The 23,196-nt window shown below is 41.3% G+C and overlaps 9 protein-coding genes across 9 annotated transcripts in view; 6 read left to right on the forward strand and 3 right to left on the reverse strand.

Annotated features, from left to right (window-relative positions):
* Positions 1-645: 645 nt before the first annotated feature.
* SS1G_12810 (hypothetical protein) lies at positions 646-4,286 on the reverse strand (the record flags this gene model as incomplete). The annotated part of the gene is made up of 5 exons (XM_001586183.1): positions 646-1,403; positions 1,441-1,893; positions 2,025-3,945; positions 4,050-4,132; positions 4,214-4,286. 5 exons carry the CDS (start codon positions 4,284-4,286, stop codon positions 646-648), a joined length of 3,288 nt encoding a protein of 1,095 aa, XP_001586233.1.
* Positions 4,287-4,881: 595 nt separating this feature from the next.
* SS1G_12811 (hypothetical protein) lies at positions 4,882-7,584 on the reverse strand (the record flags this gene model as incomplete). The annotated part of the gene is made up of 4 exons (XM_001586184.1): positions 4,882-5,026; positions 5,074-7,166; positions 7,223-7,387; positions 7,438-7,584. The coding sequence occupies 4 exons, from the start codon at positions 7,582-7,584 to the stop codon at positions 4,882-4,884; spliced, it is 2,550 nt and encodes an 849-aa protein (XP_001586234.1).
* Positions 7,585-8,969: 1,385 nt separating this feature from the next.
* On the forward strand, positions 8,970-10,803 carry SS1G_12812 (hypothetical protein; the record flags this gene model as incomplete). Its single annotated transcript, XM_001586185.1, has 6 exons — positions 8,970-9,080; positions 9,141-9,231; positions 9,294-9,576; positions 9,629-9,684; positions 9,740-9,802; positions 10,031-10,803. The coding sequence occupies 6 exons, from the start codon at positions 8,970-8,972 to the stop codon at positions 10,801-10,803; spliced, it is 1,377 nt and encodes a 458-aa protein (XP_001586235.1).
* Positions 10,804-11,668: 865 nt separating this feature from the next.
* Positions 11,669-11,976, forward strand: SS1G_12813 (predicted protein; the record flags this gene model as incomplete). Its single annotated transcript, XM_001586186.1, has 3 exons — positions 11,669-11,694; positions 11,758-11,776; positions 11,851-11,976. The coding sequence occupies 3 exons, from the start codon at positions 11,669-11,671 to the stop codon at positions 11,974-11,976; spliced, it is 171 nt and encodes a 56-aa protein (XP_001586236.1).
* Positions 11,977-13,263: 1,287 nt separating this feature from the next.
* SS1G_12814 (predicted protein) lies at positions 13,264-14,333 on the forward strand (the record flags this gene model as incomplete). Its single annotated transcript, XM_001586187.1, has 3 exons — positions 13,264-13,350; positions 14,182-14,227; positions 14,308-14,333. The coding sequence occupies 3 exons, from the start codon at positions 13,264-13,266 to the stop codon at positions 14,331-14,333; spliced, it is 159 nt and encodes a 52-aa protein (XP_001586237.1).
* A 1,060-nt stretch (positions 14,334-15,393) lies between these two features.
* On the forward strand, positions 15,394-18,657 carry SS1G_12815 (hypothetical protein; the record flags this gene model as incomplete). Its single annotated transcript, XM_001586188.1, has 6 exons — positions 15,394-15,416; positions 15,656-16,982; positions 17,085-17,792; positions 17,843-18,245; positions 18,300-18,566; positions 18,617-18,657. 6 exons carry the CDS (start codon positions 15,394-15,396, stop codon positions 18,655-18,657), a joined length of 2,769 nt encoding a protein of 922 aa, XP_001586238.1.
* Positions 18,658-19,817: 1,160 nt separating this feature from the next.
* Positions 19,818-21,202, reverse strand: SS1G_12816 (hypothetical protein; the record flags this gene model as incomplete). Its single annotated transcript, XM_001586189.1, has 3 exons — positions 19,818-20,126; positions 20,286-21,049; positions 21,136-21,202. 3 exons carry the CDS (start codon positions 21,200-21,202, stop codon positions 19,818-19,820), a joined length of 1,140 nt encoding a protein of 379 aa, XP_001586239.1.
* A 753-nt stretch (positions 21,203-21,955) lies between these two features.
* Positions 21,956-22,736, forward strand: SS1G_12817 (hypothetical protein; the record flags this gene model as incomplete). The annotated part of the gene is made up of 3 exons (XM_001586190.1): positions 21,956-22,185; positions 22,259-22,657; positions 22,718-22,736. 3 exons carry the CDS (start codon positions 21,956-21,958, stop codon positions 22,734-22,736), a joined length of 648 nt encoding a protein of 215 aa, XP_001586240.1.
* Positions 22,737-23,050: 314 nt separating this feature from the next.
* The window catches only part of SS1G_12818 (hypothetical protein), a gene marked incomplete at both ends in the record, with an annotated part of 1,089 nt that continues 943 nt past the window's right edge, over positions 23,051-23,196 (forward strand). The window contains one exon of the mRNA XM_001586191.1: positions 23,051-23,069. Coding sequence (XP_001586241.1) covers positions 23,051-23,069 — 19 coding nt within the window. The remainder of the gene's footprint in view (positions 23,070-23,196) is intronic.

Genomic DNA, 23,196 nt, shown 5'->3' on the forward strand with positions numbered 1-23,196 from the left:
CCCCTACTCCTACCTACCTACCGAGTACACTCACACTCGGTGCTCACATAACATAACAAAACAAAAAAAGAAACGGTCTCGACTTCTCGACTTCTCGACTTCTCCATACACTCCCATCCACTCCATCCACTCCATCCATACAATACAATAATCAGGAGAAACCCCGACGATCAAATCCATCCACAATCCACAATCCACAGTTCCAACCCACAATAACCCACACAAGTTAATCCACCCCCACCAGTTTCATACTCGGTCATCATCAATTAGGTAACCTACCTAGTACTCCGTATGTACTACATATAATTTTTGAACAACAACAACAACGGCACTGCATACATGGTTACATCGTTCTAGACAGTTGTTCCAGACAGTTTAATGAAAGCCGTAACCTTAGAGTATAAAAATATGTATTCTCTCTTTTGGATCCAATTTATACAATTTATACACTAACCTTAATTCAATCCCATTCCAATAATCAACTACCACTTCTCAAAACCAAGTACACAAATACACCCCCGTCTGATCAACCGTTCTTCCGTGAATAGTACGCTTTATCACTCACTCACACACACACACATATTAATCAACACATCTCCATCTCCATCTCCATTCCCATGTCCCCCCTACCCCCCTACCACACAATCAACGAATTTCAATCTCGATCCTCGTAACCCCCCTAGCCTCCACCACCCTCGCCATATCCCCACTAACTGCCGCCCTCTCCCACCACCTCCTATACCCCACGGCCGATCGTGGCCAACGGGACATTAAATACTGATACTGTTGATCCTGAACCGGTTGACCTTCCTCATATACTCTTTCCGGTCTCGACCACGTCGCTGGCATATCGACGCCCGGTCCATATACATCTTCCATAACCACATCACCATCCGAGTCATAATTTACACTTTGGTAACTCCAGCCTGAGCCTCTTCGTGCTGTGATAATTGTTGATATATCTGGCGACATGGTTCCATCAAATGATTGTTGTTCTATTGTAGAGCGGTGTTGAAGAATCTCAGAGGTGAGAAATGTACCGTTCAACTCAATGTCACCCTCGTAATCATTTTCGCGGATTGTACCATCTCTCAATACACTTAATCTTGCCAAATCTCTGTGTTTTCCATCTTCTAAATGCCAAATCTTAGCAATCCCATCCGTGCTAAATGCCCAAATGGTGATACCATTACTTGAATCGATCGCAAGGTCAACTATATTAGAACATGTCCCTATTCTTTGACCCTTGATCCTAACTGGCCACATACTTCCTGGAAGAATACCCGGTACCGGATGCCGAATGAGATCCAGCCATGCTTGAAGTCCCTCATCGGGCCACCAGTCCAGCCATTGCATATTTTTAGAATTCTTGGAAATGCTTCGTTTGTGTACAACAGAACTTTCTAGTAGGCTTGGAAAGCTCTGAGCTGCATGAAATACGTCTCCGGGAACGGAGAACATCCAGATACTCTGTTCTGTACAACTTTCCAAATGCTGCCACAACTCTCACTCCCCACCTTAAGTCAGCACCTCCAGCATAGACCGTTGGACTACCTCTACCTTCTGGTTCCCTGAAACCAAACTTTACGAAGTAATTTGGTAGGTCCTCCGACAGGTGCATCACTGCCCAAGCAAAGAGCTCCAGTACTTGGATCAGTAAATAGGATATGATAACCATCACTAAGTGGTACCGCACGATAATGATCAGAATGGTCGACCCTTCTGCCGGAATCACTTCGAAACCTTCCCACTGGTGCCAGTATCTGCTGAGCATGTTCCATTTCCTCACTATTGTCCCCCTGGCTTCCATTCCAGCCGATTCTTTGCCAAAATGAAGCACCTCGTGGTCTTCTTCCATATGCTCTCTCATGTACAGCTGCACATTCGCTTGGGCTAGCCGCACCTACAGATTGGTTAGTAAATCTGGCCAAAGATATTTGGCGAGTGCAAGTCTAGGTCCAGGTTTTATTTGAAATTTTACCCTTTCCCTTGCCATGGTGGTTTTGAAAGTGATAGTTACTTACTACTAATGAGCCTCAACTTTTTCGCTGAATCTATACTTTTCCGCGGAGGTAAGAAGAACAAAAAATCGCTAGGAGCAGTGAGTGGAAACCATCTATTCAGATCTTGCCCAGTCAAAGCATCAACCCAATGCAACTCGATACCGGCCGAGCAGCCAAACGCTACACATCGTCGTTGAGGACAGATAGCCACTGAGCGAGGAGGATCATCTTCAGAGCAGAGGTTTCTATATATCGAACGCGTACCTGTTTCAACGGGCATTTCTCTGGTATTAAGGTTTGATTTTTTACGAGCTGGTAATCTGCTCCGCATTCGACTACCTGCTCCAACGGAGTGTGGACCGGTTTCTTCAGGAGGATAAGAATTCTTTACAGCACTGGCTGATCTGGACGCTTCATTATAATCTGGACGTTGCGCCACCCCTGGAGAACTACCACCACTACGAGTTGTAGCTATGCCAGGGAAAACAAAAGCAGTTGTAGATCTTCCAGCCCTTTGAACCGGAGCTGAACTGTCTAAACTAACACGGTCGAGAAACGATACACCATGATTAGTATCATTTCTAGGAGATAGTGAGAGGTCTGAGCGACTCGAATCCTGCGAAGAAAGGTCCGCAGTCCCAGGTTCCGAAGAAGTGGGTGGAGCTATATTGCTAAGAGAAATATCGCACACAAGACCCATACGCCCATCGAGGAGAGCAGCTATTGCATACCTATGTGATGAAGTATCCATGCTGCAAGCTAACACTCTGTGTGGACATATGATGCTGGTGACTGGACGCAAAGAACCAGGTTGAACTTCATACCAATCATCCACATCATGATGGCTTCTGTTTAGTTCATAAACATAGATTAAACAACCATTCGCAGCCATCAAGAACTTTCCACAGCTACTCACCGTGAAAATAGTTCCAGCAGGAGTCGTATCTTTGTATTGGACAGCGACTTCTGTGAAATCCACCATTGAAGCTGATGAAAATGACGACTGTTTCGATTCTAGTGGAAACCTGTCCGGACTCACTGGTACCCCGCGCCCCGTCCAATTTGGCCCAAGAGCACACTCTCTCGAGATACGCTTACTCATGAACCAATCATACTCCGGACTACGTTTAAATGCCGCGCATTTTGTCTCAGAGATTTCCTGTTGACAGCTAGATTCCCAACCTCCACGGCGGATCATATTTTCAAGAAGGGAACGTTCTATACTAGTAAAAAACCATGTTCGACATGTATGTCTCGCCGAATTGAAATCAGCCGGAGTAAGATAATCATATATTTGTTGAATGATTTCCGTTGGTAGTTTTGAGAAAGTGAATGATGTCGACTGACGAGCAGATTCTTCTAGTCGATCAACACTAGGTAGTCGACAAGAAGATGATTCGACTGGTAAGGTTGGGTCTGGGAAAACAGGAGTGGAATCGTTGTAAACGGTTGTGACTGTTCGAGTGAGTGATTCAATAGGAGATATAGTTGATCCCAGAGAGCTTCCCCCTGAAGTTCTAGATCGAAGTCGTCCCTTTAATTCTTTCGCGTCGAGGGAGCCGTTCAAACTTGCTGGAGATGCATGTCCACTAAGCACTTCCGAGAAACTATCTTGTTGTGCTATACCTATTAAGGGTTCCAATACCTGGTCATCAAAAATTGCGCAAGGATCATTTGGGTTTTCATGAAGAGTCTGGCTTCGATCGCGTGTTCTTATTGAGCGACCATCCACTTCAATGGTTGTTTTGTTCCTTTGAGGTCGTGATTCAGCCTTTGCGAGAGGATTCGAATATCTTGGGCTTCGCTCTAATGTTCTCCCACGTTCAACCTCTTTTCCTTTATCACGGCTTCCTTCTTCATCTGGGACTGGTTCAAGTTGAGGGAGTTTCCACGGATTGGCTAGGAAAGGTGGATCGAGAGCCGTATCATCAATTGGAGTGACCTAAAAATTCCAAAGTTAGTTCACAAATCTCAGAACTTTGCTGGGGTCCAAAGAATAGGCAGCTATGATAAACGAGCACAGTTGTTCAAGGAAGGTAAACTTACTAGATCCGATGCTGCATGTAGGTTATGGCACCTAGAGGCATCACCGACTGCTGGGACTGATGTGTATTGGCTGCTCACGAAGCCTAAAAACATAAAAATGTCAAGATATTAGAACACTTATGGTAAGTCGGAAACCATCCGCAAGCAATTCAACAGCCACGTACCACTATACTCCTCCATCTGCCCACCATCCAACCCTACATCTTTCGATGTGCTAGCCGCGTCTCCAATCGTCATGATATGGCTTGTTGGGGACTCGTAAACAGACGTCACAGCAATTGTAGAGTATAGTCTTCTGATAACTGGCGGGCGAGAACTTGAATTGTGATCTGCAATCGCTCTTGATAAGAGAATCTGAGAAGACGTCGTGTCGACAGCCCCCGGGTGGGCGGCTCTGTTCTCGATGATAGTCGAATGGTAGGAAATAATTGGCATCACTGTTCGATTTTGATTTTTGTACTTTTTAAGGACTCTCACTAACGAATGTTGAAGAAATAAAAATGATCTTTTAGGTATGGAGACTCTTGTGACATTGCACTAGATTGCAATGGAGAGGTAAAGGATAATTATTGAAAATGCATGATGTGCATCGGAAGAATGAGAATAGATAGTGAGTTCTGAACAGACAAAGCCTAACAGAAAAGGAGCAATTTGTTCAGGAAAGAGCATTGGGTATATTCCGAAAACAATGCCAAATTATATAAGGAAGGCCCCATTCTGTCTCCTTAATAGAAATACCAAAAACTCCCTTCATTACATCAATATGAGGTTTATCGTAAAAAAGAAAAGGGCTCAAGCTAATAAAGGACATTCTATCATATATACAACTTCATCACACATTTGTATCACTAGCTTCTCGCCAAATGTGAGTATCCCCTAGACTTATAGAGCTTGCGGCAGATTCCTCACGATCTAATTGTAGGGTGCTTTCGTTTGGCTCGGAATCTGGGTCCTTATTGATCCAAATCTTTTCTAGCCTATGTATTGTTAGTATGGAAGGTAGTTCTACTGTGAGGTTACTTACGGTACAGTGAGACTTGGATTGATGTATCTTGTGCCTCTTTCCCTGACTTCGTCGACAGTAGTGCCTCTTTGAATATGTCCTGGAGGTCTATTGATGCCGATGTCTTCGCCAGCGATGTTGATGTCTGGATTACTATCTCTTCTGATACTTCTAAGAGCGATAAATTTCATGAGTGGTTGGAATGTTCGTCTGAAGTAATAACTGTACCAAATCGTGAATGGTATCAAAGGGACAACAAGTATAGCCGGAGTGAAGGCTTTTCTTAGCGCAATTACTCCAGCCATAGTAAGCTGAAAGAAGCCCAAGCCTACAAGAAGACGATATACAATCATAGGCCAAGCACCTCCAGTAGCATGCTGTGGATGATCCATAGCATACAAAAGCTGGTATTTGTAGGTGTAATAGCCCAAAGCAAAATATGTCATCCCAAATAAGAGGACGAGGTATCCTGCTGGTTGTATGCTATAGACAATACATAGAATGTAGACGAGAAGTGCTGAAGGAAGATAAAATCCGTAACTAAAAATCGGCGGTTGTACTAGCTCGGCATAGTCTCTAGGAGTCTTGGCACCCATTAATGTGATAGGATACAGGGAAACACTTCCAAATTCCAACAACCTGAAAGGTAAAAGTCCGAGGGCCTGTAGGAGGATGAAATTCGTGTAAAACATGGAGAGATCGGAAATCGATTGGGCTAGAGTATATGCAATCTTCGTGGTATCCTTCAATGTCTCCTGTAAGACTGGCCAGAATTTGCTCGCCGCGCCAAAGACCGTAAAAACCAGGAATACGTTGAAGAATGTGAAATAAAAGTTTTTCGATATGACGGAAAGCTCTACGTCGCCTTGAGAGATTGATCCTTGCATATTCGCAAGGTAGTCATACAAGAATGGAATTGCCAAATTGAGTAATGAGACAATAAGCGTAGGCAACCCAGTCTGAACCAAAGCCTTAAGGATATCGTGACTTTCCAATACATCTGCTAGCCCAGGCCAAACTTGTCGAATTGAACAAAGACTAACGAGACCTGCCAGAGCAGCCACTGGAATGAGCCAAAAGATGGTGAGTATGAGAATGAAGAGAGTGATCGCCCATGAACGAATCATGCGATTTGATCGAGGCAGATACGTATTTGTCCAAACAATATCGGATGGTGCCGGAGCTGGTCGTGCCATCAACTGCATCGGGGTCGGATCGAGTAAAGCTTGCACAGCCATCTGGCAAGCAGGGATTGAGTCCATAGTGACAAATGCAAGCGCCGTAGGTTCGTACTCCTTCTTTCTTGCATCTGTGATCATTTCATCTAGCTGTCGTAGCTGTTCTTCGTAGTGGTCGATCGCGTCTACTTTCCTACTTTGGAAATTGAGAAAACCGTACCAGATCCGTGTGGTCGGTCTTGGTTTGTCATACGAGGTGAAGTGGTTGGTCCCTAGTAAATTATCACCCTCATTATCTTGCGACTCATCCTCTGCATCATCACCCGGTGTTGACTGCTGTGCCCGTATTGGCCATATACTTGAACGTTCTTGCTGGCCTAGGTGTACCGTCCATGCCTCTTCCAGCCGCCTAACAACCTGCACTCTCTTGTCCATCATATCATCGAGTTTTCTCCAATTGCGACATAAAGTCACACTCTCCACCTTTCCTATTTCGAGTTTCTCCAAGAATTCGGTGATCTTTTCTTCCGACCTTAGCTCCTTTGGAATTCCAGACAGTTTTATTGTTCGATCGGTAATTGTGGATTGGCTTCCAAGGTAGTCCTGGCGGATCTTTATTACGCGGTGGGTTTGCTTGTTCATAAAATATATTGCAAGTCCGGTAAAGACATAAGTAAACACTAGGTATGACCAAAGATAGCTGGTCTCAGGTAGTACGTCGTCGGAGTCTTTTGACTCCTCCAAAGTTAAGGCATCATTCCATCCACCATGCCAACCCTCTAACCGCGAGTAATCAGGAATATCCGGAGGGCTCGTCGAATTTCCGAACGGGTCGAATACGTAATAAAAGTGTTGGTTGATTGGGGCAAGAATAGCAACTGCCATGATGAACATGATCCCGAATAGTTTCATCGACATCTTGAAAAAGGATAGGAACTGGATGAGATTAGTCTTGTGCATTTATCCGGAAGCGGCAGATTCCTAAGACATACGACATATGCATCCAATCCAGCAGATGCGAGGACTTGTTCTTCTGTAACTCTATACAAAACAGGCATCCAACCAAAGAAGGTATCCGGCAGCTCTGGCAGACTTGCGGCGGCATCGACATGCCTTTTGCGGGCGGCATATAAACTTTTCCACTTTGGTCGCAGGACCTGCAAACATTAGCAAAGGTTTTTTTAACCCTACTCTCTTCATGACTTACACAGAATCCAAAGAATGCAGAAACTCCGAGAGTTAGTGAAAGGACGAGTTGAACATATATCGCAGTCTGTTGTCCTTCAATATGTGTGGGATCATATGCTTTGCAATCCTTTTCGGGAGCCGTTGAGGCGTCCATAATGGAAGCCATGATGAGTTTTGGCAGACTTTCGAATTAGTTGAAGGAAAACATCAGCAACAAAGTGAACAAACAAATGCGAGTAGACAATTAAGATCCATCTTTTTTACAGGCGGTGATGGATTGCCAAGCTATGACGAGTTGGATTCACAAGCTTGTTAACCTTATTATGTAAGCAGGGTTGGACTTTAGCCAGGAACGGGGGTTTCAACCATGTTGGTGCATAAATGATCAAGCACCCCACATCATTATCAGATAGGGAGTACTCTTCGCTATAAAGATGCCTCCAAACCCTCTTGACAAAAATTGATTGGTCTTCTGGGGATATGGTTGAGTCTAGCTTGTTCTACGATATTCGCGGGCCGTACCAATGAGTGGGTTAATGTTTGATAAGGTTATCACTTCAATCTAATCGACTCGCTGTTCTGTTTCTCCCGGTTCCTCATCTAGAGTGAAGGGGGAAAGCCTTTACAGCAGTACTAGTGGCAAGCAGACTTCATGTATTTCTGTCTCATGTATCATGTTTCTTTTCATAGATACTAATAAACCAGTGATCTCGAGAGGATTTCGATACCTCGAAGTAGCGGACCAGCAGCTCTCGCCAGCATAACTCTGAACTGCTCTCCGATCCTTGATATCAACCAGCATTACTTCTTTCTAGCCCTTTCTCTTATAGACGGTTATTAGAGAGAGGTGCTCCATTTGCGTACGGTCTTTTAAAATATACCTGGGCTTATGTAAGCAGATATTGTTCAGATCAGTCAGACTTGATCGAGATGATATTCAGTCATTGGCTTTTAGATGATTTCATATACTCAGACTATGTTATCTCATACTTTTCAAAGTATCCAGTCTGTACCTGAGTACCTAGCCCTATTCAAATGTTTCAAACTCTAGGTGAACATTGAACTGTTTTGTTCTCATCTACCCAGGCAGTATAGTCAGGATAAACCTCATGATGTTCAAGCCAACTGTAAAAGTCACTTGCTAAGTAGATATTTTGACGGGAGAGTTCAACAAAGCCTCAAGAAAACAGAAATCAATTGGTTCCAATAATAGGCCCAAGGATATCAAATACTACTATGTAGGTGGTCTCACTAAAAATCAACCAGTCAGGTGTTACTTTACTTAAGCAATACCTGGTATTCCCCGTCGGCTACCTACCTTTTCCTCCCTCCAGCGTGATCTTTTATCATGTGCATTTTATTTTTCACCTTCACTTCCTCATCTATGTTTTCAGGCAACCACCCTCATTTTCATACATTTCATAACCCGCACTCTTCCTCATCTCTGACTCCACTGTATTGATACTTCTCACATCAACATCGATTCTCACTTATATTGTCACTATACCTCCGATCTGATCAAAGTCACTTGAGACAATACGTAAAGTCACAATGGAGAATCTTGATCCCAACCAGCCAATTTCCGAAAAGCCTACGGTCATTTTCGAGGCAAGACTCCGACCATTCATTGAGGATGAATTGAATTCCAATCACTTGAAACTTGTATGGAAAAGGAACATCACAATTTCGTCTTCAAAATCTAACGGACACTTGATACATTAGGCCCACGCTCAACTCTCCAACCTCATACAAGAGCTAGAAGTTGAGAATGTCATCTGCAACATTGATAATGACATGTTGCCTCTCCTCGCACGTAAGTCTTCCTACATGATACGCTCTTCATTGTTAGAATAAACTCTTATCTCTCGTCTGCAGAATTGAGTGATGCCTGGAAGTTATGGGCTAGTCAAGAGATAGAATCTCTAGTACCAGTCGAAATTATTGCCATTGAGAATCAAGAAAAACCAAGCCATCTTAGACTTCGAGATGTACTGAGCCGTTTTTGTGTCTATAGGATGCATGGTGTTCCACCACCACCACCGCGTTTATTTGAAGGCTCCGATAGCACGACGTCAATTGAGGCATATGATGATCCAGAGATACCATCAGCTGAGGTTTTTGATATGCCTCATCACGACTTTGATGGTAAATGGGAGGAGTGAGTTTGAAATAATGTACATCGAATTCTCCTGTCGACTAATATTGCACAGGCTTATATTTGATCAAAACCACAAGGAAGATCTTTCGTGGATGATATCGAACATACGTGCGTACAATTTTCTGGAATTACAGCTTGATGAATATAGATTGACGTCAAATAGTTACCTTTTCCGCGGATACAGGACATGCAAAGAAGAGAATGAATCCCATGGCTTTGTTTCATGGTAGGTCAACAGTCTACCGCACTCACAATGATTAGAATCAAGTCTAATGTTTATGGGGCTACCAATAACCATCATTTGCATTTGTGCAATGATGGCTATATGGTGCCTCATCAATTCTAGGTCCTCCAGGAACCGGCAAAACAACGATCTGCCAAGCAATTGCACAAAGATTGGCCATTCGTTTGGTCGAAACATTTCCACACACGAAACTCATCCAAGTCAAAACAGCGACCCTTCTATCCAAATACTTTAGCGAAAGTGCAACACAAGTCGATGATTTACTTAACAAGGTCAAGATTATGTGCCAAAACAACCCAAGTCGTATTATCATAGTACTAATTGATGAGGTTGAATCTATTGCTGTATCTAGACATTCTGGTGTCATGCATGGAGAAGCCCAAGATTCACTACGCGCTACGAATTCTCTACTCACCGGACTCGATACGGTCATGACATGTCCAAATGTTGTTTTCATGTCTACATCAAACATGATCGATTGTCTCGATGAAGCATTTGTCGATCGATGCGCCATTCGAATACCATTTCAACCACCATCTGAAGAATCCCAATACAAGATCTTAAAAGCCAGTGTATTAGAGCTCATCAGAAGAGAGATCATCATCGCCGATCTATCGAATCTTCTCGATTCCACGCAATTGATACAATCCTGGCAAGAAGCTACACTTTATACAGCCTTCCAGAATGATTCTGCCACCGGCAAGTTACTCAATATCATCATGCAATTAAATTCTCCCACCGCAAAGAATAAACTCGGTATATCCGGTCGATTCTTAACACAGATACCCGAACAGGCTTTAATGAAATGCGCTCGACCGAATAAGTCATTGACATTAGATGTTGCATTGGATTGCATTGAGAAATTTGTCCAAGATTTATTGACTGCGAGAGGAGGTCAGAAACGAAAACTTTCGGAAGTAGAAGCTGAAGTACAACCTGGTGCAAAACATTACTGTTACTGCGCTGCGGAAAAGGATGAGTAGTTTCGTAATAACGGGATGCACTTAGGGTTCGGATGCATAAAAAACACTAATCTTGTTGCTTTGCAAAATAAGAGAGAAGAATGGCTAATCTCAAAACAATAGCATTGATTTCAAGGGGCTAATTCGAAGGGCAATTTAATCAGACTAGCGACGTAGGATCTTATATGAACTGAGAAGGACCATTTGCATTTGCAATTTCGTTGTATTATAGTATACATAGCTGGATCGTAAGATCTCATCACATTGCACATTCATAATATCATAATATCATAAATATAATAATTTGTACTAGCTATAAACACTTCAGCTTCCCGTCTAATATCCTGCTCGCTGGACTAGGAATTGAAAGACCTAGTAATCATAACCACTCTATTATCTGCGTCAAATCCTCATTTATTACTAGGTAGTTACGAATGTATAGTAATTCATTCGTGAATACATCAATCAGTCGACGAGGGAGGGAAGAAGGGGAAGTGAATATAACGGAAAACTTTGATAATGAAGTGAAGAAAAGCTAAAAAGGCAGGTAGTGTTGATAAAGATAGACTTGGGATGATTTTATATACATATGTTAAACGAATATAAATTTTATGTCTCAAAGAGGGAATGGAAATATATTTGAAGGGGAGGGAAGGGGAGAGAAGAGATATTTGGGGAAGGGGGGATATGGAGATAGGGGATGATGTTATGGAGTGTGTGTGAGCCTGGAATCTAGTTTGAATATTGATGTTACATTATCTACTTAGATATTTATGTATGTAGATGTAGGTATATACGTATATATGTATATATGTATCGATAGAGTGTTATTAGGTAGTATAACAAAGAACAGAGAAACTAAAATCCGCCGAAATCGCTATACGAAATGACTAGTAGAAGAGAACTACTATGGTAACCTCCCCGTCATCATCATCATCATCATTTATTCCAAAGAAATACACACCTAACCTTTAGTAAGTACTACGTATATAAGGTTATACAAAATTAAATCCACTAGAAGCAGTCACCCACCCATAAGACGTTTAATACCTACCTAATTTATGTCAGAAGATTGCTAGCTCATCTGTGAATTGGTCTCATCATCATCATCGTCTAAACTATCTTCTAATTATCGTTCTAATCACACTCGAAATCGAAATAGAGCTGATGATTACACTACCACGGGCAAAGTAAAGTAAAGTAAAACTATAATCACAACATTAAGAAATCTCAACACAAAACAATAACCATATGAGCATAAGTAAGTAAGTAAAAACTCCGCTCTTCTTTCTCTTCCTTCCTCTTGGGTTCCTTCAAGACTATCTGAAGACTGAAGGGAACTAACTACTAATTAGGTAACCTATTAACACTGGCTAAATGGCAAATTACATAAATAAATCATTTCTTTAATACCTATTCAACCTCAATGATGATAGATGATGTGATTTCGATAATTTAAATTTTTCAGCCAAGTGAGTGAGATGTTAGGTTAATCTCTCAAATTGTAAGATTAGATTAGATTAGATGTATGTATGTGTCTAGTATCTCGTTGGAAGGTAGGTAGGTAGGTAGGTAGGTAGGTAGGTAGGTAGGTAGGTTACTTTTCACATCCTCAGATCCGAAGTTATCATCGAGATTCTGTGCTGTGGACTTCGTTATGTTGTGTAACGGACCTGACAGGACAGGACAGGTTCTCGACTGTGATGAATACGACGGTAAAACTTGAAAATAAGAAAAACTTCCATAAAACAAATGTTTGATATTTGATATGGCTAGTTTTCCGCGGGTTTGGAAATTTTACAATTTTACCATACCATGGACATTGTAATTTGATATTAGGCAGCAAAAATAGTTGTTTTTGATTTTCTTTTAAAAACAATAGGTAGGTAATTAGATACCGGTATAATGGATTGATTGATAAGAGGGAGAGATACTTTGCATATTTTGATAGATGGTGGGTGTTACATTGCTGTTTCCCGTTGCTGTATACGGTGTTAGGCTCAATATAGAAAGTACAATGATTATGGATTTATATAGTTAGGAATCGTAGCACCAATAATAAGATAACCCTCTTTACACCTATAAGAATAATACCTTCAATAGAGTAGAAGGGGTTCTATTCCTATGCTTTTGAATTTTGAAAGAGCAATGGCCTACAGGAGAGTTCAGATTACTAGGATCTTGACTCATCGTGTAACAGTAACGAATGAATCCTTGATATCGAGATTTGGGATGGATGGATGGATGGATGGTATCGAAGGAGATAGTTCGGATCAATTAGCAAAGAGGGGATTGGCGTCGATAGCGAACATCACAGCAGGCCGGTTCGTGCAGTAAATATCTGAAATATGATAGGTTTATGCCCAATGCTCATTAATGGATGGGTTAATGTGATGATGGATGGAGATGAGATGACCTTTTTTTTGATATGGATATTTACTCTTCCCCATATTCTATACTAGGTAATAGATATTGTAGATCATGCAACCAACGGATCTCATCACCGCCCCAATCAGGCAAAAGAATTTGTTCGGGAAAACCCGGTTTGGTGATTGGTGGCACCAAGTAGTATGTTGTAGTGACAGAGCGGGAATTAATCGTGTGATATTGGAGGGGGGGATTTATATTGAGCCATTTTTCGAATATTGGATATTCTATCCATTGTGTGGTTAACGTTAGAAACTGGAAGGAGCATACGAAGCACGCGTTTATGAGGACGTTGGTGAGTGGTTGATTTAAGTTGGTGTTCTCGTACTAGGAACGCAGAGGAAAGCAGAGACGGCTAGACTCTAAAGTTTAGAGTAGTTAGATGTTAGATGTTAGGGGTGTGGTGATCAAGCTGTGGCTGAAGACATCGATGCACATTCCATATGTTCTAGATTTTTAGGTGTTCGTTAAAGCGCCAAGTTTCCTATGATGTGCAACACTGCCTTGGAAGGAGGTTTGAAGTCAAGGATGTAAATACGCGTCTTGTGGAAGTTTGCAACAGAAAAGTAGATATCTAGGTATGATATTAGTATTAAAATCCTTATTTTCTTTCCCTCAAATCAATGTAGGAAAAGGTGCGACAGACGTGGTGCCAATAGGTAGCTCTACCGACTATATTGATGAGTGAATTATAAGTTCAGCATGTGAGATGGGCTGCAAGATGAAGGTCAACACGAGTCGGGAACAATATACAGAGAGCACAGTGGTTGGAAAGAGGAGTTAATTATTAAAGTTTGGTGGCTCAAAGGTCCTGAGCACATCCTCTTATCATATCATCCTAGGTGTGTAAAACGTGGTTGGATTGGCTAGAAGAATCAAAGGGTAAGGACTTGATATTTAGCAAAACTATCCGACTGGTTTAGCTATTGTAGGCTTGTAGCTAATGAGGCACATACTTCATCCAAGATATAGCCTATTCGTAATATCGAGGTGTTGGAAGTATGGTTCCATGTTACTAGTAAGTTGATGAAGGTCTGTATCGATGAAAAGTAAACAATGGCTCAAACATATATACTGCGTAAGTCTTACTTTCATTAGTATCACCAATGTATGGTCACTGGTAGGCAACCTTATGGTATCAACAATGAAAGACAAGGAAGACAATAGGGCAGGAATAATAAAAAAAGATGCAGCGGCATGTGGATTCACCTTGCATAAATCCATGTCATTTGTTGGAATTCCCATGTGCCTGACGTAAATTTTAATGGATGCAAATTGGCAATGGGAAAAAAAGCTCCGGCTATGAGATAATTGTTTCATGAGGGAAATCGCTAGAAAGTCCTAGTTGTATTATATATTGTGATCATAAGAAATAATATGTATGTATTTGTATTACCATTCAATAACGAATATTACGAAAAGATTCATCCATTTTCTCTTTCGTTTTTCCGAGTGCCTAACTTTTTGATGTAAGGGAAATAAATACTATCAATTTATCTACCTACCTAAATACCTACTTCAATTTTGATTTCAATCATCAAGCTACTACTACTACTACTGAAGATATACTTTCCTCTCCTCTCACTCCCCCTTTCACAATCCACAGACCTCATTCTTCTGCTTAACCTCTCTCAAAGCAAGCCACACATCCCGCATTTCCCCATCCTAAAATAAAACACATCTACCCACCTCGCAGGAGTTTTACGTTGTAAGTTGCTAAACAAAGCATCCTCTTCTGTTCTCCTACTGGTCCGGCAATACCCTTGTCCTCAAACTTACCCATTACCATCTCTTCAACACGTCTGGAGAGAAATATTTGACTAACAGGTCAGGTCAAACATTCAAATACAGCTCCACCCCTTCAACAAACCTTTACTTTGTCGACCACCCATATCACAACATCACAACATTTCTTGCGCTCTTCTATCTATTCTCATCTCACCAGGAAAATTTATTACATCAAACATCGAATCCCGAAATTGACTACTATTCTGCCGAAACATATCAGCCCCACTATTTACTGCCCCTCATTCGAACTTGCTCTCAGACGCAGCCAGAAGCTCTTAAGCTACAAGACACAGAAAGCACATAGCTCATGGTTGTGCAATTATCAGTTTTCAAAATATTTTATACTGAATTTCATTCCGCCGCTCCATTTTTGAAAGTTTTCTCTGAACATTCATCATGACAGTCTTTGTGGTCTCTCTGTGAGTTTTTTCTTCTTTTCCTTCTCTTAAATATTTGGTTGCTGGGCAGGCTTTTGTTATGTTATTTCTTTCGAGCATCGCATCATAGCTACAGCCAAACACTGCTTGGTAGCTTCAAGCATATCTTCAGATATCTGCAATTTTTACTGTTTAATCTAGCAGGCGTAGGAATTAGAGACTTCCTTTCTGCTGCGGGATTTCACAATGACAAAAAGCTGATGTATCTGCTTTCCTCATAGCTTTCTCCCAAACACAATCAACTTCAAACTTCCTTCAACGAATTCTCGTCCTCCGACCAGAGGATCCAATATCCACCCAGATCCCAAGTCCAATGCTTTCCGCTCGGGGCGTCCCGGTGCCGCTAGAAGAACTACCACCAAAATCGATACTACCGGCAAGCCTAGTCTTTTCGGTCATCAGAAGGATATCACACCCCCAGCAACACCAATACACGATGTCGATCACGAACAATTTTTTGCTCAAACCGATATACCAGACCTAAAAACCATACAAGAGAACCAGCTCTCTGTAATCGCGCCCAGCGATCCTCATTCGCCGGCATGGGGTGCGGGAAAGACGTTCAACCAACCACGATCTCGGGCTAGTTCTCCCCCTCCCGCAGATATCCTCAAGCACAACAAGATGAAGGAGAAGGCAGAAGTTCTTGGAAGCGCTGGAATTCGCCAACCACAATACAAACGAAGTGATAGTCATGATAGAGTTTTCGCAAATGCCGAATGGGAAGTTGAACCAGCCGAGCAAGGTAACGGAGGTCTAAGAAATGCCGTTCAAGCTGCAGTTAGAAGTGGAAATCTTGAAGATAAGATTTGGGTTGGTACACTAGGGATGCCCACGGATGCTCTCGAACGTCGACAAAAGCAGGATATTGACGATCGCATGGCTACAGAGCACGATTCCGCAACTGTTTTTTGTAAAGACGGCGATTTTGATGGTCATTACACACACTACTGCAAGCAAATCTTGTGGCCAGTCTTCCATTACCAAATACCGGATAACCCTAAAAGCAAGGCTTACGAAGATCACTCTTGGATTTACTATGTTAAAGTAAATCAGGCTTTTGCGGATAAAATCGTCAAGGAATGGAAGAGAGGTGATGTGATTTGGATCCATGACTACCATCTCCTATTGGTACCTTCAATGATCCGGAAGAAGCTTCCTGATGCCAAAATTGGATTCTTCCTTCATGTTGCATTTCCATCCTCGGAAGTTTTCCGATGTCTAGCCGTTCGTAAGGAATTACTCGAGGGTATGTTGGGAGCAAATCTCATTGGATTCCAAATTCAAGAGTATGCACGACATTTCTTGCAAACCTGCAGTCGTATTTTAATGGTTGAAGCCACAAATGATGGTATTCAACTTGAGGATCGATTCATCGATGTTATCAATCTCGCAATTGGAATTGATCCTGTTGCTCTGGATATGAATCGTGCAGATCCTAAAGCTACTCATTGGTTGAACACAATGCAAGAAAGATATCGTGGTAAGAAGCTCATTGTGGCACGAGACAAGTTAGATCATGTCCGAGGTGTGCGACCTAAGCTTTTGGTAAGTTTTCAATTTATTGTATTCTGGACTTCTAAAGACTTCAAAAAACAACTATTGTGATGAAGCCCTAATTGACAAGTACTAATCTTTTTTTTCCTATAGGCGTATGAGCTATTTCTCAATAAATATCCTGAATGGAGAGATAAAGTTGTTCTTATTCAAGTAGCAACATCTACCACAGAAAATTCCGAACTTGATGCCACCGTTTCAGATATTGTTACTAGAATTAACTCTTCATGGGCCAATCTTGCTTACCAACCAGTCGTCTACCTCAAGCAAGATATCATCTACCCTCAATATTTGGCTCTACTCACAGTCGCTGATGCTCTAATGATCGCTAGTCAGCGCGAAGGAATGAATTTAACATGTCATGAATACTTGTTTTGTCAAGATGGCAAGTTCGAAGGTCACAACAAGCATGGATCTCTTATTCTCAGTGAATTTACTGGTAGTTCTTCCATCTTTGGTGGCAATGAACTTTCTGTAAATCCTTGGGATTATCGTCAATGCGCTGATGCTATTAAACAAGCATTGGAAATGGAGGACGAAGAAAAAGAAGAACGATTCAAGAAACTTCATGCAGCTGTCATGCACCATACTGGAGAGCATTGGTTTAATGAATTTATTAATCGTCTTGACAAGGCCTATGAAGAACAGCACAAGAGAGATACCACAGCTGTTCCACGTCTCTCAATTAATATGCTTGGTCAAAAGTATCAGAGATCCGAGCGAAGACTCTTCATCATTGATTATGAAGGGACTTTGGCATCATGGGGATCCCCAAGCAGTATCATTTTAACAAGCCCGCAAGTAAGTAGTACTATAATCCTCGATTCTGAGGGAAGGCTAACGATGTATAGCGCACAATCGATACTCTTAATGATCTACTTCAAGATGAAAGAAATACAGTATATGTAATGTCTAGTAGACAACCAGAAGAACTCGATCGTTTATTCAAAAGAGTACCACGCCTTGGTCTAATTGCCGAAAATGGATGTTTCCTCAAACAATTTGGTACTTCAGATTGGATTGAAATGGCTGATCCTGAGAAGATGCGAGCATGGAAAGATTCGGTAGAAGGCATCATGGCATATTATACCGAACGAACACCAGGATCATGGATTGAGACAAGACATTGTAGCTTGATCTTCCATTACAAGAACGCAGAAGATTTCGAAACGGCAACTCGACAAGCCGGTGATTGTGCAAGTCACATTAATGATGCATGTGAGGAACAGAGAGTTAGGGCAATTCCTGTTGAAGGTATGTATTCATGGGTTGGTACGTTACAAGAAAACTTACTAACATCATTTATAGGAGCTGTAGCAGTTGAACCGATTGATTGGTCAAAGGGCACAGCTGCCATGAAAATCTTCGAAGGCCTTGCGAAAGAAATGTCACCAGATGATAAACATACTTCTCCTGTTGATTTCTTACTAGTGATAGGTGATGGTAGAGATGATGAAGTTATCTTTCGATGGGCCAATGATTTAGGGAGAGAAAAGAAGGTTAACAGTGTTACAACTGTTAGTTTGGGCAGTAGAAATACTGAAGCTGGGTTTACACTTACACAAGGAGTTACTGGTATGTATCCTCAATAATGTTGCCGGAAGTAATTACTAACATCCATCTAGGTGTCTTGACAGCTTTACAAAAGCTCGCCCAGTTATCTTAGAATGTTTTTTTTTAATTATTATTATTATTATTATAATTATTATTATTTATATTTCTACAAATGAGAGCCGAAGAGGCAATGGTTATTTTATTTGGAAAGGATACATACTTTGAGATGATGATCTAGATTTTTTTTTATGAAATGGTTAATCATAAGGTGACTGGCATAGCGAGGGCGTATTGTTTTTTGTGGTTGTTTGTTAGGCAGATTTTTCTTTTTGGATGGAACGGAAGGAAGGAAGGAATTAGAATGAAGTATACGTTGGGATTTTATTTATTAGGAAATATATGATATGATATGATATGATACGATACGATATGATACTTAATCTAGTTTTTAAATATCCTGATTGTGAAATTGATGTTTCATTCTATGGAACTTTTTTTTTTTTTTCACTTGTGGGATTGGGGTTGATTGTCGGGTTAGATGAATGGATGAGGGAGTGAGGGAGTGGATTATTTATTTCGTTTTATTTTGTTTTATTTTACTTTTGTGTTGTTTGAATTGGATTGGATTAGATTGTTTGGGGTTGTGTTGGAATTTGTTTATTTTATTCATGTGAAAAGAGGAGGGGGGGAGGAGGAGGAGGAGGATAGAAAGCAGATAGAGAAGTATAAATGGTTATAGTTGTAGTTATAATTATAATTATACTTACAATAGGAAAGGTAATGAATAGAGAGATGAAGAGCTTGACAGATAGAGAGAAAGGGGAACAATTTAATAATTTATAATATATAATATACAATCAGCTTATTAAAGAGAATATAAAATTTAGACTTCTTACTTAGTTCTATTATTAGGTTTTGTAATCTTAGTTTGCTGGTTTTGAAATATAATTACCTAGGTAGAGATAAATAAAAGATCATGTGTAAAGATAATATAAGCGGAAATTGTTTGAGTGGATCAAGATCTAGGATCGATGATATATTATGATTTAAAAGAGACGAGCTATTTCTGTTAGTAACTCTCGGCTAGAATGTATATATGAAGTGAAGGAACTGAAAAGGGGGGCTTTTATATTTTAGCGTTTGAGTTTGATCAATAATTTAATTCCATTTAGAAAAACTAGTACAAAATGCTAATATCAAATCATTTAACGCCGTGACCATTCTTTTTTGACTATTTTAGAATTGAGATTATACAAGATTCCTGTAACCTTATCAAGGCAATTTATCAATATTTCCACTCAAACCATTTGTACCATTTGTTTCGCCACTGGTAAAATCTTTAACATCCAATTTCTCGACCGTCTTGTTCCAGCCAAAAGTATCCTTAATTTTTCCGGATTGAATTCCCTTGAGGGTGGTGAGAAGTTTTTGACAGATAGCGCCTGGGTCTTCGGAGGATGAGGGGATATATTCTGTGGTTTTGGAGTCGGAGTTACGAGTTATGGAACGGATTGGGACGAGGGCGGCGGCGGTTCCGGCAGCCATTACTTCGGTGAAGTTGGGCAGTTCTTCGTATTTAATCTGTAGAAGGTTAGTATGAGTGTGATGGAAATTGGAAGTTGGAGTGGTTGGAAGTGGAAGTGGTGCAAGATGGGAAAAGTAATGGGGTATAGTTGAGAAGGAGAGTAAAACGGCGAATAGGCCCCAAGGAAAAAAGGAAGAGAAAAGGAAATAACTAACCGAGCGAACTTCTGTTTTCCATCCAAGACTCTTTCCAATTTCCAAAATACTATCAGATGTTACACTGGCAATAACGTTCTTGCTATCCGGTACAACCAATGTAATATTATCTCCATCCTTCTTCGCACCAATAAATCCACTGGTAGAAAATTCGTCGATTTCACTGCGTGTTTGACTATCCAAATGTAATGTAATACCATATCCTTCATTCCTTGCTTTATCACTCCATCTCAGTACGGGTGCATAATTTCCACCCACTTTCGCACTTCCAGTTCCATGTGGTGCAGAGCGATCGAATTCTTCAAGAATCAAACACTTAACTGGGTGTACACCATGGTAGACACCAACTGGGAGGACGTAAACGCAGAAGGTATATTCCTCTGGGGGATTCAATCCTAACTGAGCACTGGATCCAAAAATCAAAGGACGGATATACATAGCAGCGCCTGTTTCATGAGGCGGTACGTATTCCGCATTTAGAGATACTGCGGCATGTACACAGTCCATGAAAACATTCTCAGGAACAGGAGGAATAGAAATGAATTCGGCGGAGTGGGCGAGACGAGCAGCGTTTTTGTTAGGGCGGAATATGGTTATGGAGGAGTCACCAGGACTGCGAAAGGCTTTCATACCTTCGTATGCTTGTTGGCCGTAGTTTAAGGCGGGAGACATGCCATGGAGACGGAGGTAAGGGTCGGTGATGAATTTTGGAGGTGTCCATTTGCCGGTTTTTACTGAGTAATGAGACTCGATGTGGCCATTTACTGGAGCGGTGTGTTAGTATTTCTTGAAAGACTTAAGTTGAAGCATTGGATTTAGTCATTGACAGATGAGGTTGAATTCTCAGTACCTTCACGGAATTTGAAGCCAATGTCGCTCCAGTCGATAGTGTTAACGGGAGGTGGTGGGAAAGCCATATTGAAGAGATGAAAGTTTTGTGATGAAGAATTGCTCGAAAAGTCAAGAGGTTTGAATGTTAAAGTAGCACACCGACTTTCGAAGATGTATAGAATTCAAAATTGTAGGATCCAAGATTGTTAATAAATCTTTCAACTTTCTCCTCGGGAAAGGTTATTTATTTATTACCCATTCATACAGTCATCAGTCATCAAAGAGCCAAGCTCAAAAATATTTTATGTTTCCGAGCTCGGAGAACGCGGGGTGATGGAAGGGATGAATGATGCTCCGAGAGGAATGTGCCTGACCCAACTAAATGGGTGGAGTGGGGAAAAGTAGACGTTGTTCCGAATCCCTTTTTAACCAATCAGAAGATGATTCTGGATGAATATGAAACGATCAAGTCGAACGAATAAGGGTCTTGGATTTAATTTATTTGAGGGATCAAGTTCTAAAACGGGAATACAGTACTGGTATACTAATCATGCTATGAATGAAGTTGGAATGATTTTATCGAATGTTCGGATCCCTTTCCTTTTATTCTCTCACCCGCTTTCTTAACTAAACAACTAATCAATTAACATTCATTAACTTTCAATTGCTGCTTCTCTATTATTCTTTGTCGCGGATGTATTGAACAATCTTACCAATATTTGACTTGACATTCGGAGCCGAGCTACATTGTAAAATCGGCCTTCCTTCATCTGCACAGTCAGCCAACCATATCATAATCATCAATACCAGATCACATACTTGTCTGAACACAAAACAGCATGGCTCGGAAACCTCATTTTACCCTTGCGGGAATAGCTGTAGCGGCTTTCCTATGCATATTCTTTGTACTCACATTTCGCAATCAAAATCATGGAACAAGAGCTTTAGATTATGGCACAGAGAGTGATTATAATACCGAATTTCCCTTGGATAAAACACCAATCCTTGTCGATAATAATGTTCTCCATGGAGCCGCCACTGCTCCTAAGTTGGAGAATGCTACTTTGAAGTATGTCCGCCGGCTTTGCAAAGTGTCATTGAAATTACTTAGTTGTACTTGCTAACGATCCTCGCCCTTTAAGAGCAGAACTCGGCCACGCAGCCTGGAAAGTCTTACACACGATGATGGCGAAATTCCCCGATAAGCCTACAGAAGAAGATAGCTCGGCTCTAAAATCTTACATTCATCTCTTTGCTCGCCTCTATCCATGTGGCGATTGCGCTCGCCATTTCCAAGGGCTGTTAAAGAAATATCCGCCGCAGGTTGCTACGAGGAGTACGGCCGCGGCATGGGCTTGCCATGTCCACAATGAGGTTAATAAGAGGTTGAAGAAGGAAATATTTGATTGTAGTAAGATTGGGGACTTTTATGATTGTGGATGTGCGGAAGATGGGGAGCCGGGGAAGGCTGGAGTGGGAAAGACGGAGGTTAAGAAGGGAGAAGGAGAAGGATTTACTCCGTTGGAGTTAGATAAGGAAGGGTAGGTTTTCACTGGGCTTGAGGATACTATTGAGGATATGAAGCTAATGCATGGCTGTAGTTTGACTCGAGGGGGTTAGAACATGTCATTGAACGCAAATTCATAGAAGGAGTTGGGTCCGGTCCAGAGCAAACTTATCTGGATGTAGTGCGGAATATGGAAGTGCAGGAGCTCGCCGCTGGTTCAATTGTGTGCTATCCGGGCCATGTAAGATTGAGAATCGAGGGCAGCTAAACTATCAAAGCAAGCATGGCGTTAAGTAGAGTTTTGAGTATTGGGCATTATTATAAATTGGAATAGGCAGGGAAATTCCAATGGAAGTTGTCAGGGTATCCATTTGTATAAATTGTAAATAGCAAATAGTTCGTATATATTTATCTGCCTTTAAACATTATGAGCTACGAAGCTTTATGTATACTAGGGGTTTACTAGCTCCCTTCTAAAGGCATGTCTAACAGCTCACCGGGAAGGGCGGCGACTTAAGGTACGGGAATAGCCGCCAAGCTCAAATCATTATCACCACGTGATCTGGCATCACC

The sequence above is a fragment of the Sclerotinia sclerotiorum genome, genomic scaffold (assembly GCF_000146945.2).
Source record: "Sclerotinia sclerotiorum 1980 UF-70 scaffold_22 genomic scaffold, whole genome shotgun sequence".
NCBI lineage: Eukaryota > Fungi > Ascomycota > Leotiomycetes > Helotiales > Sclerotiniaceae > Sclerotinia > Sclerotinia sclerotiorum.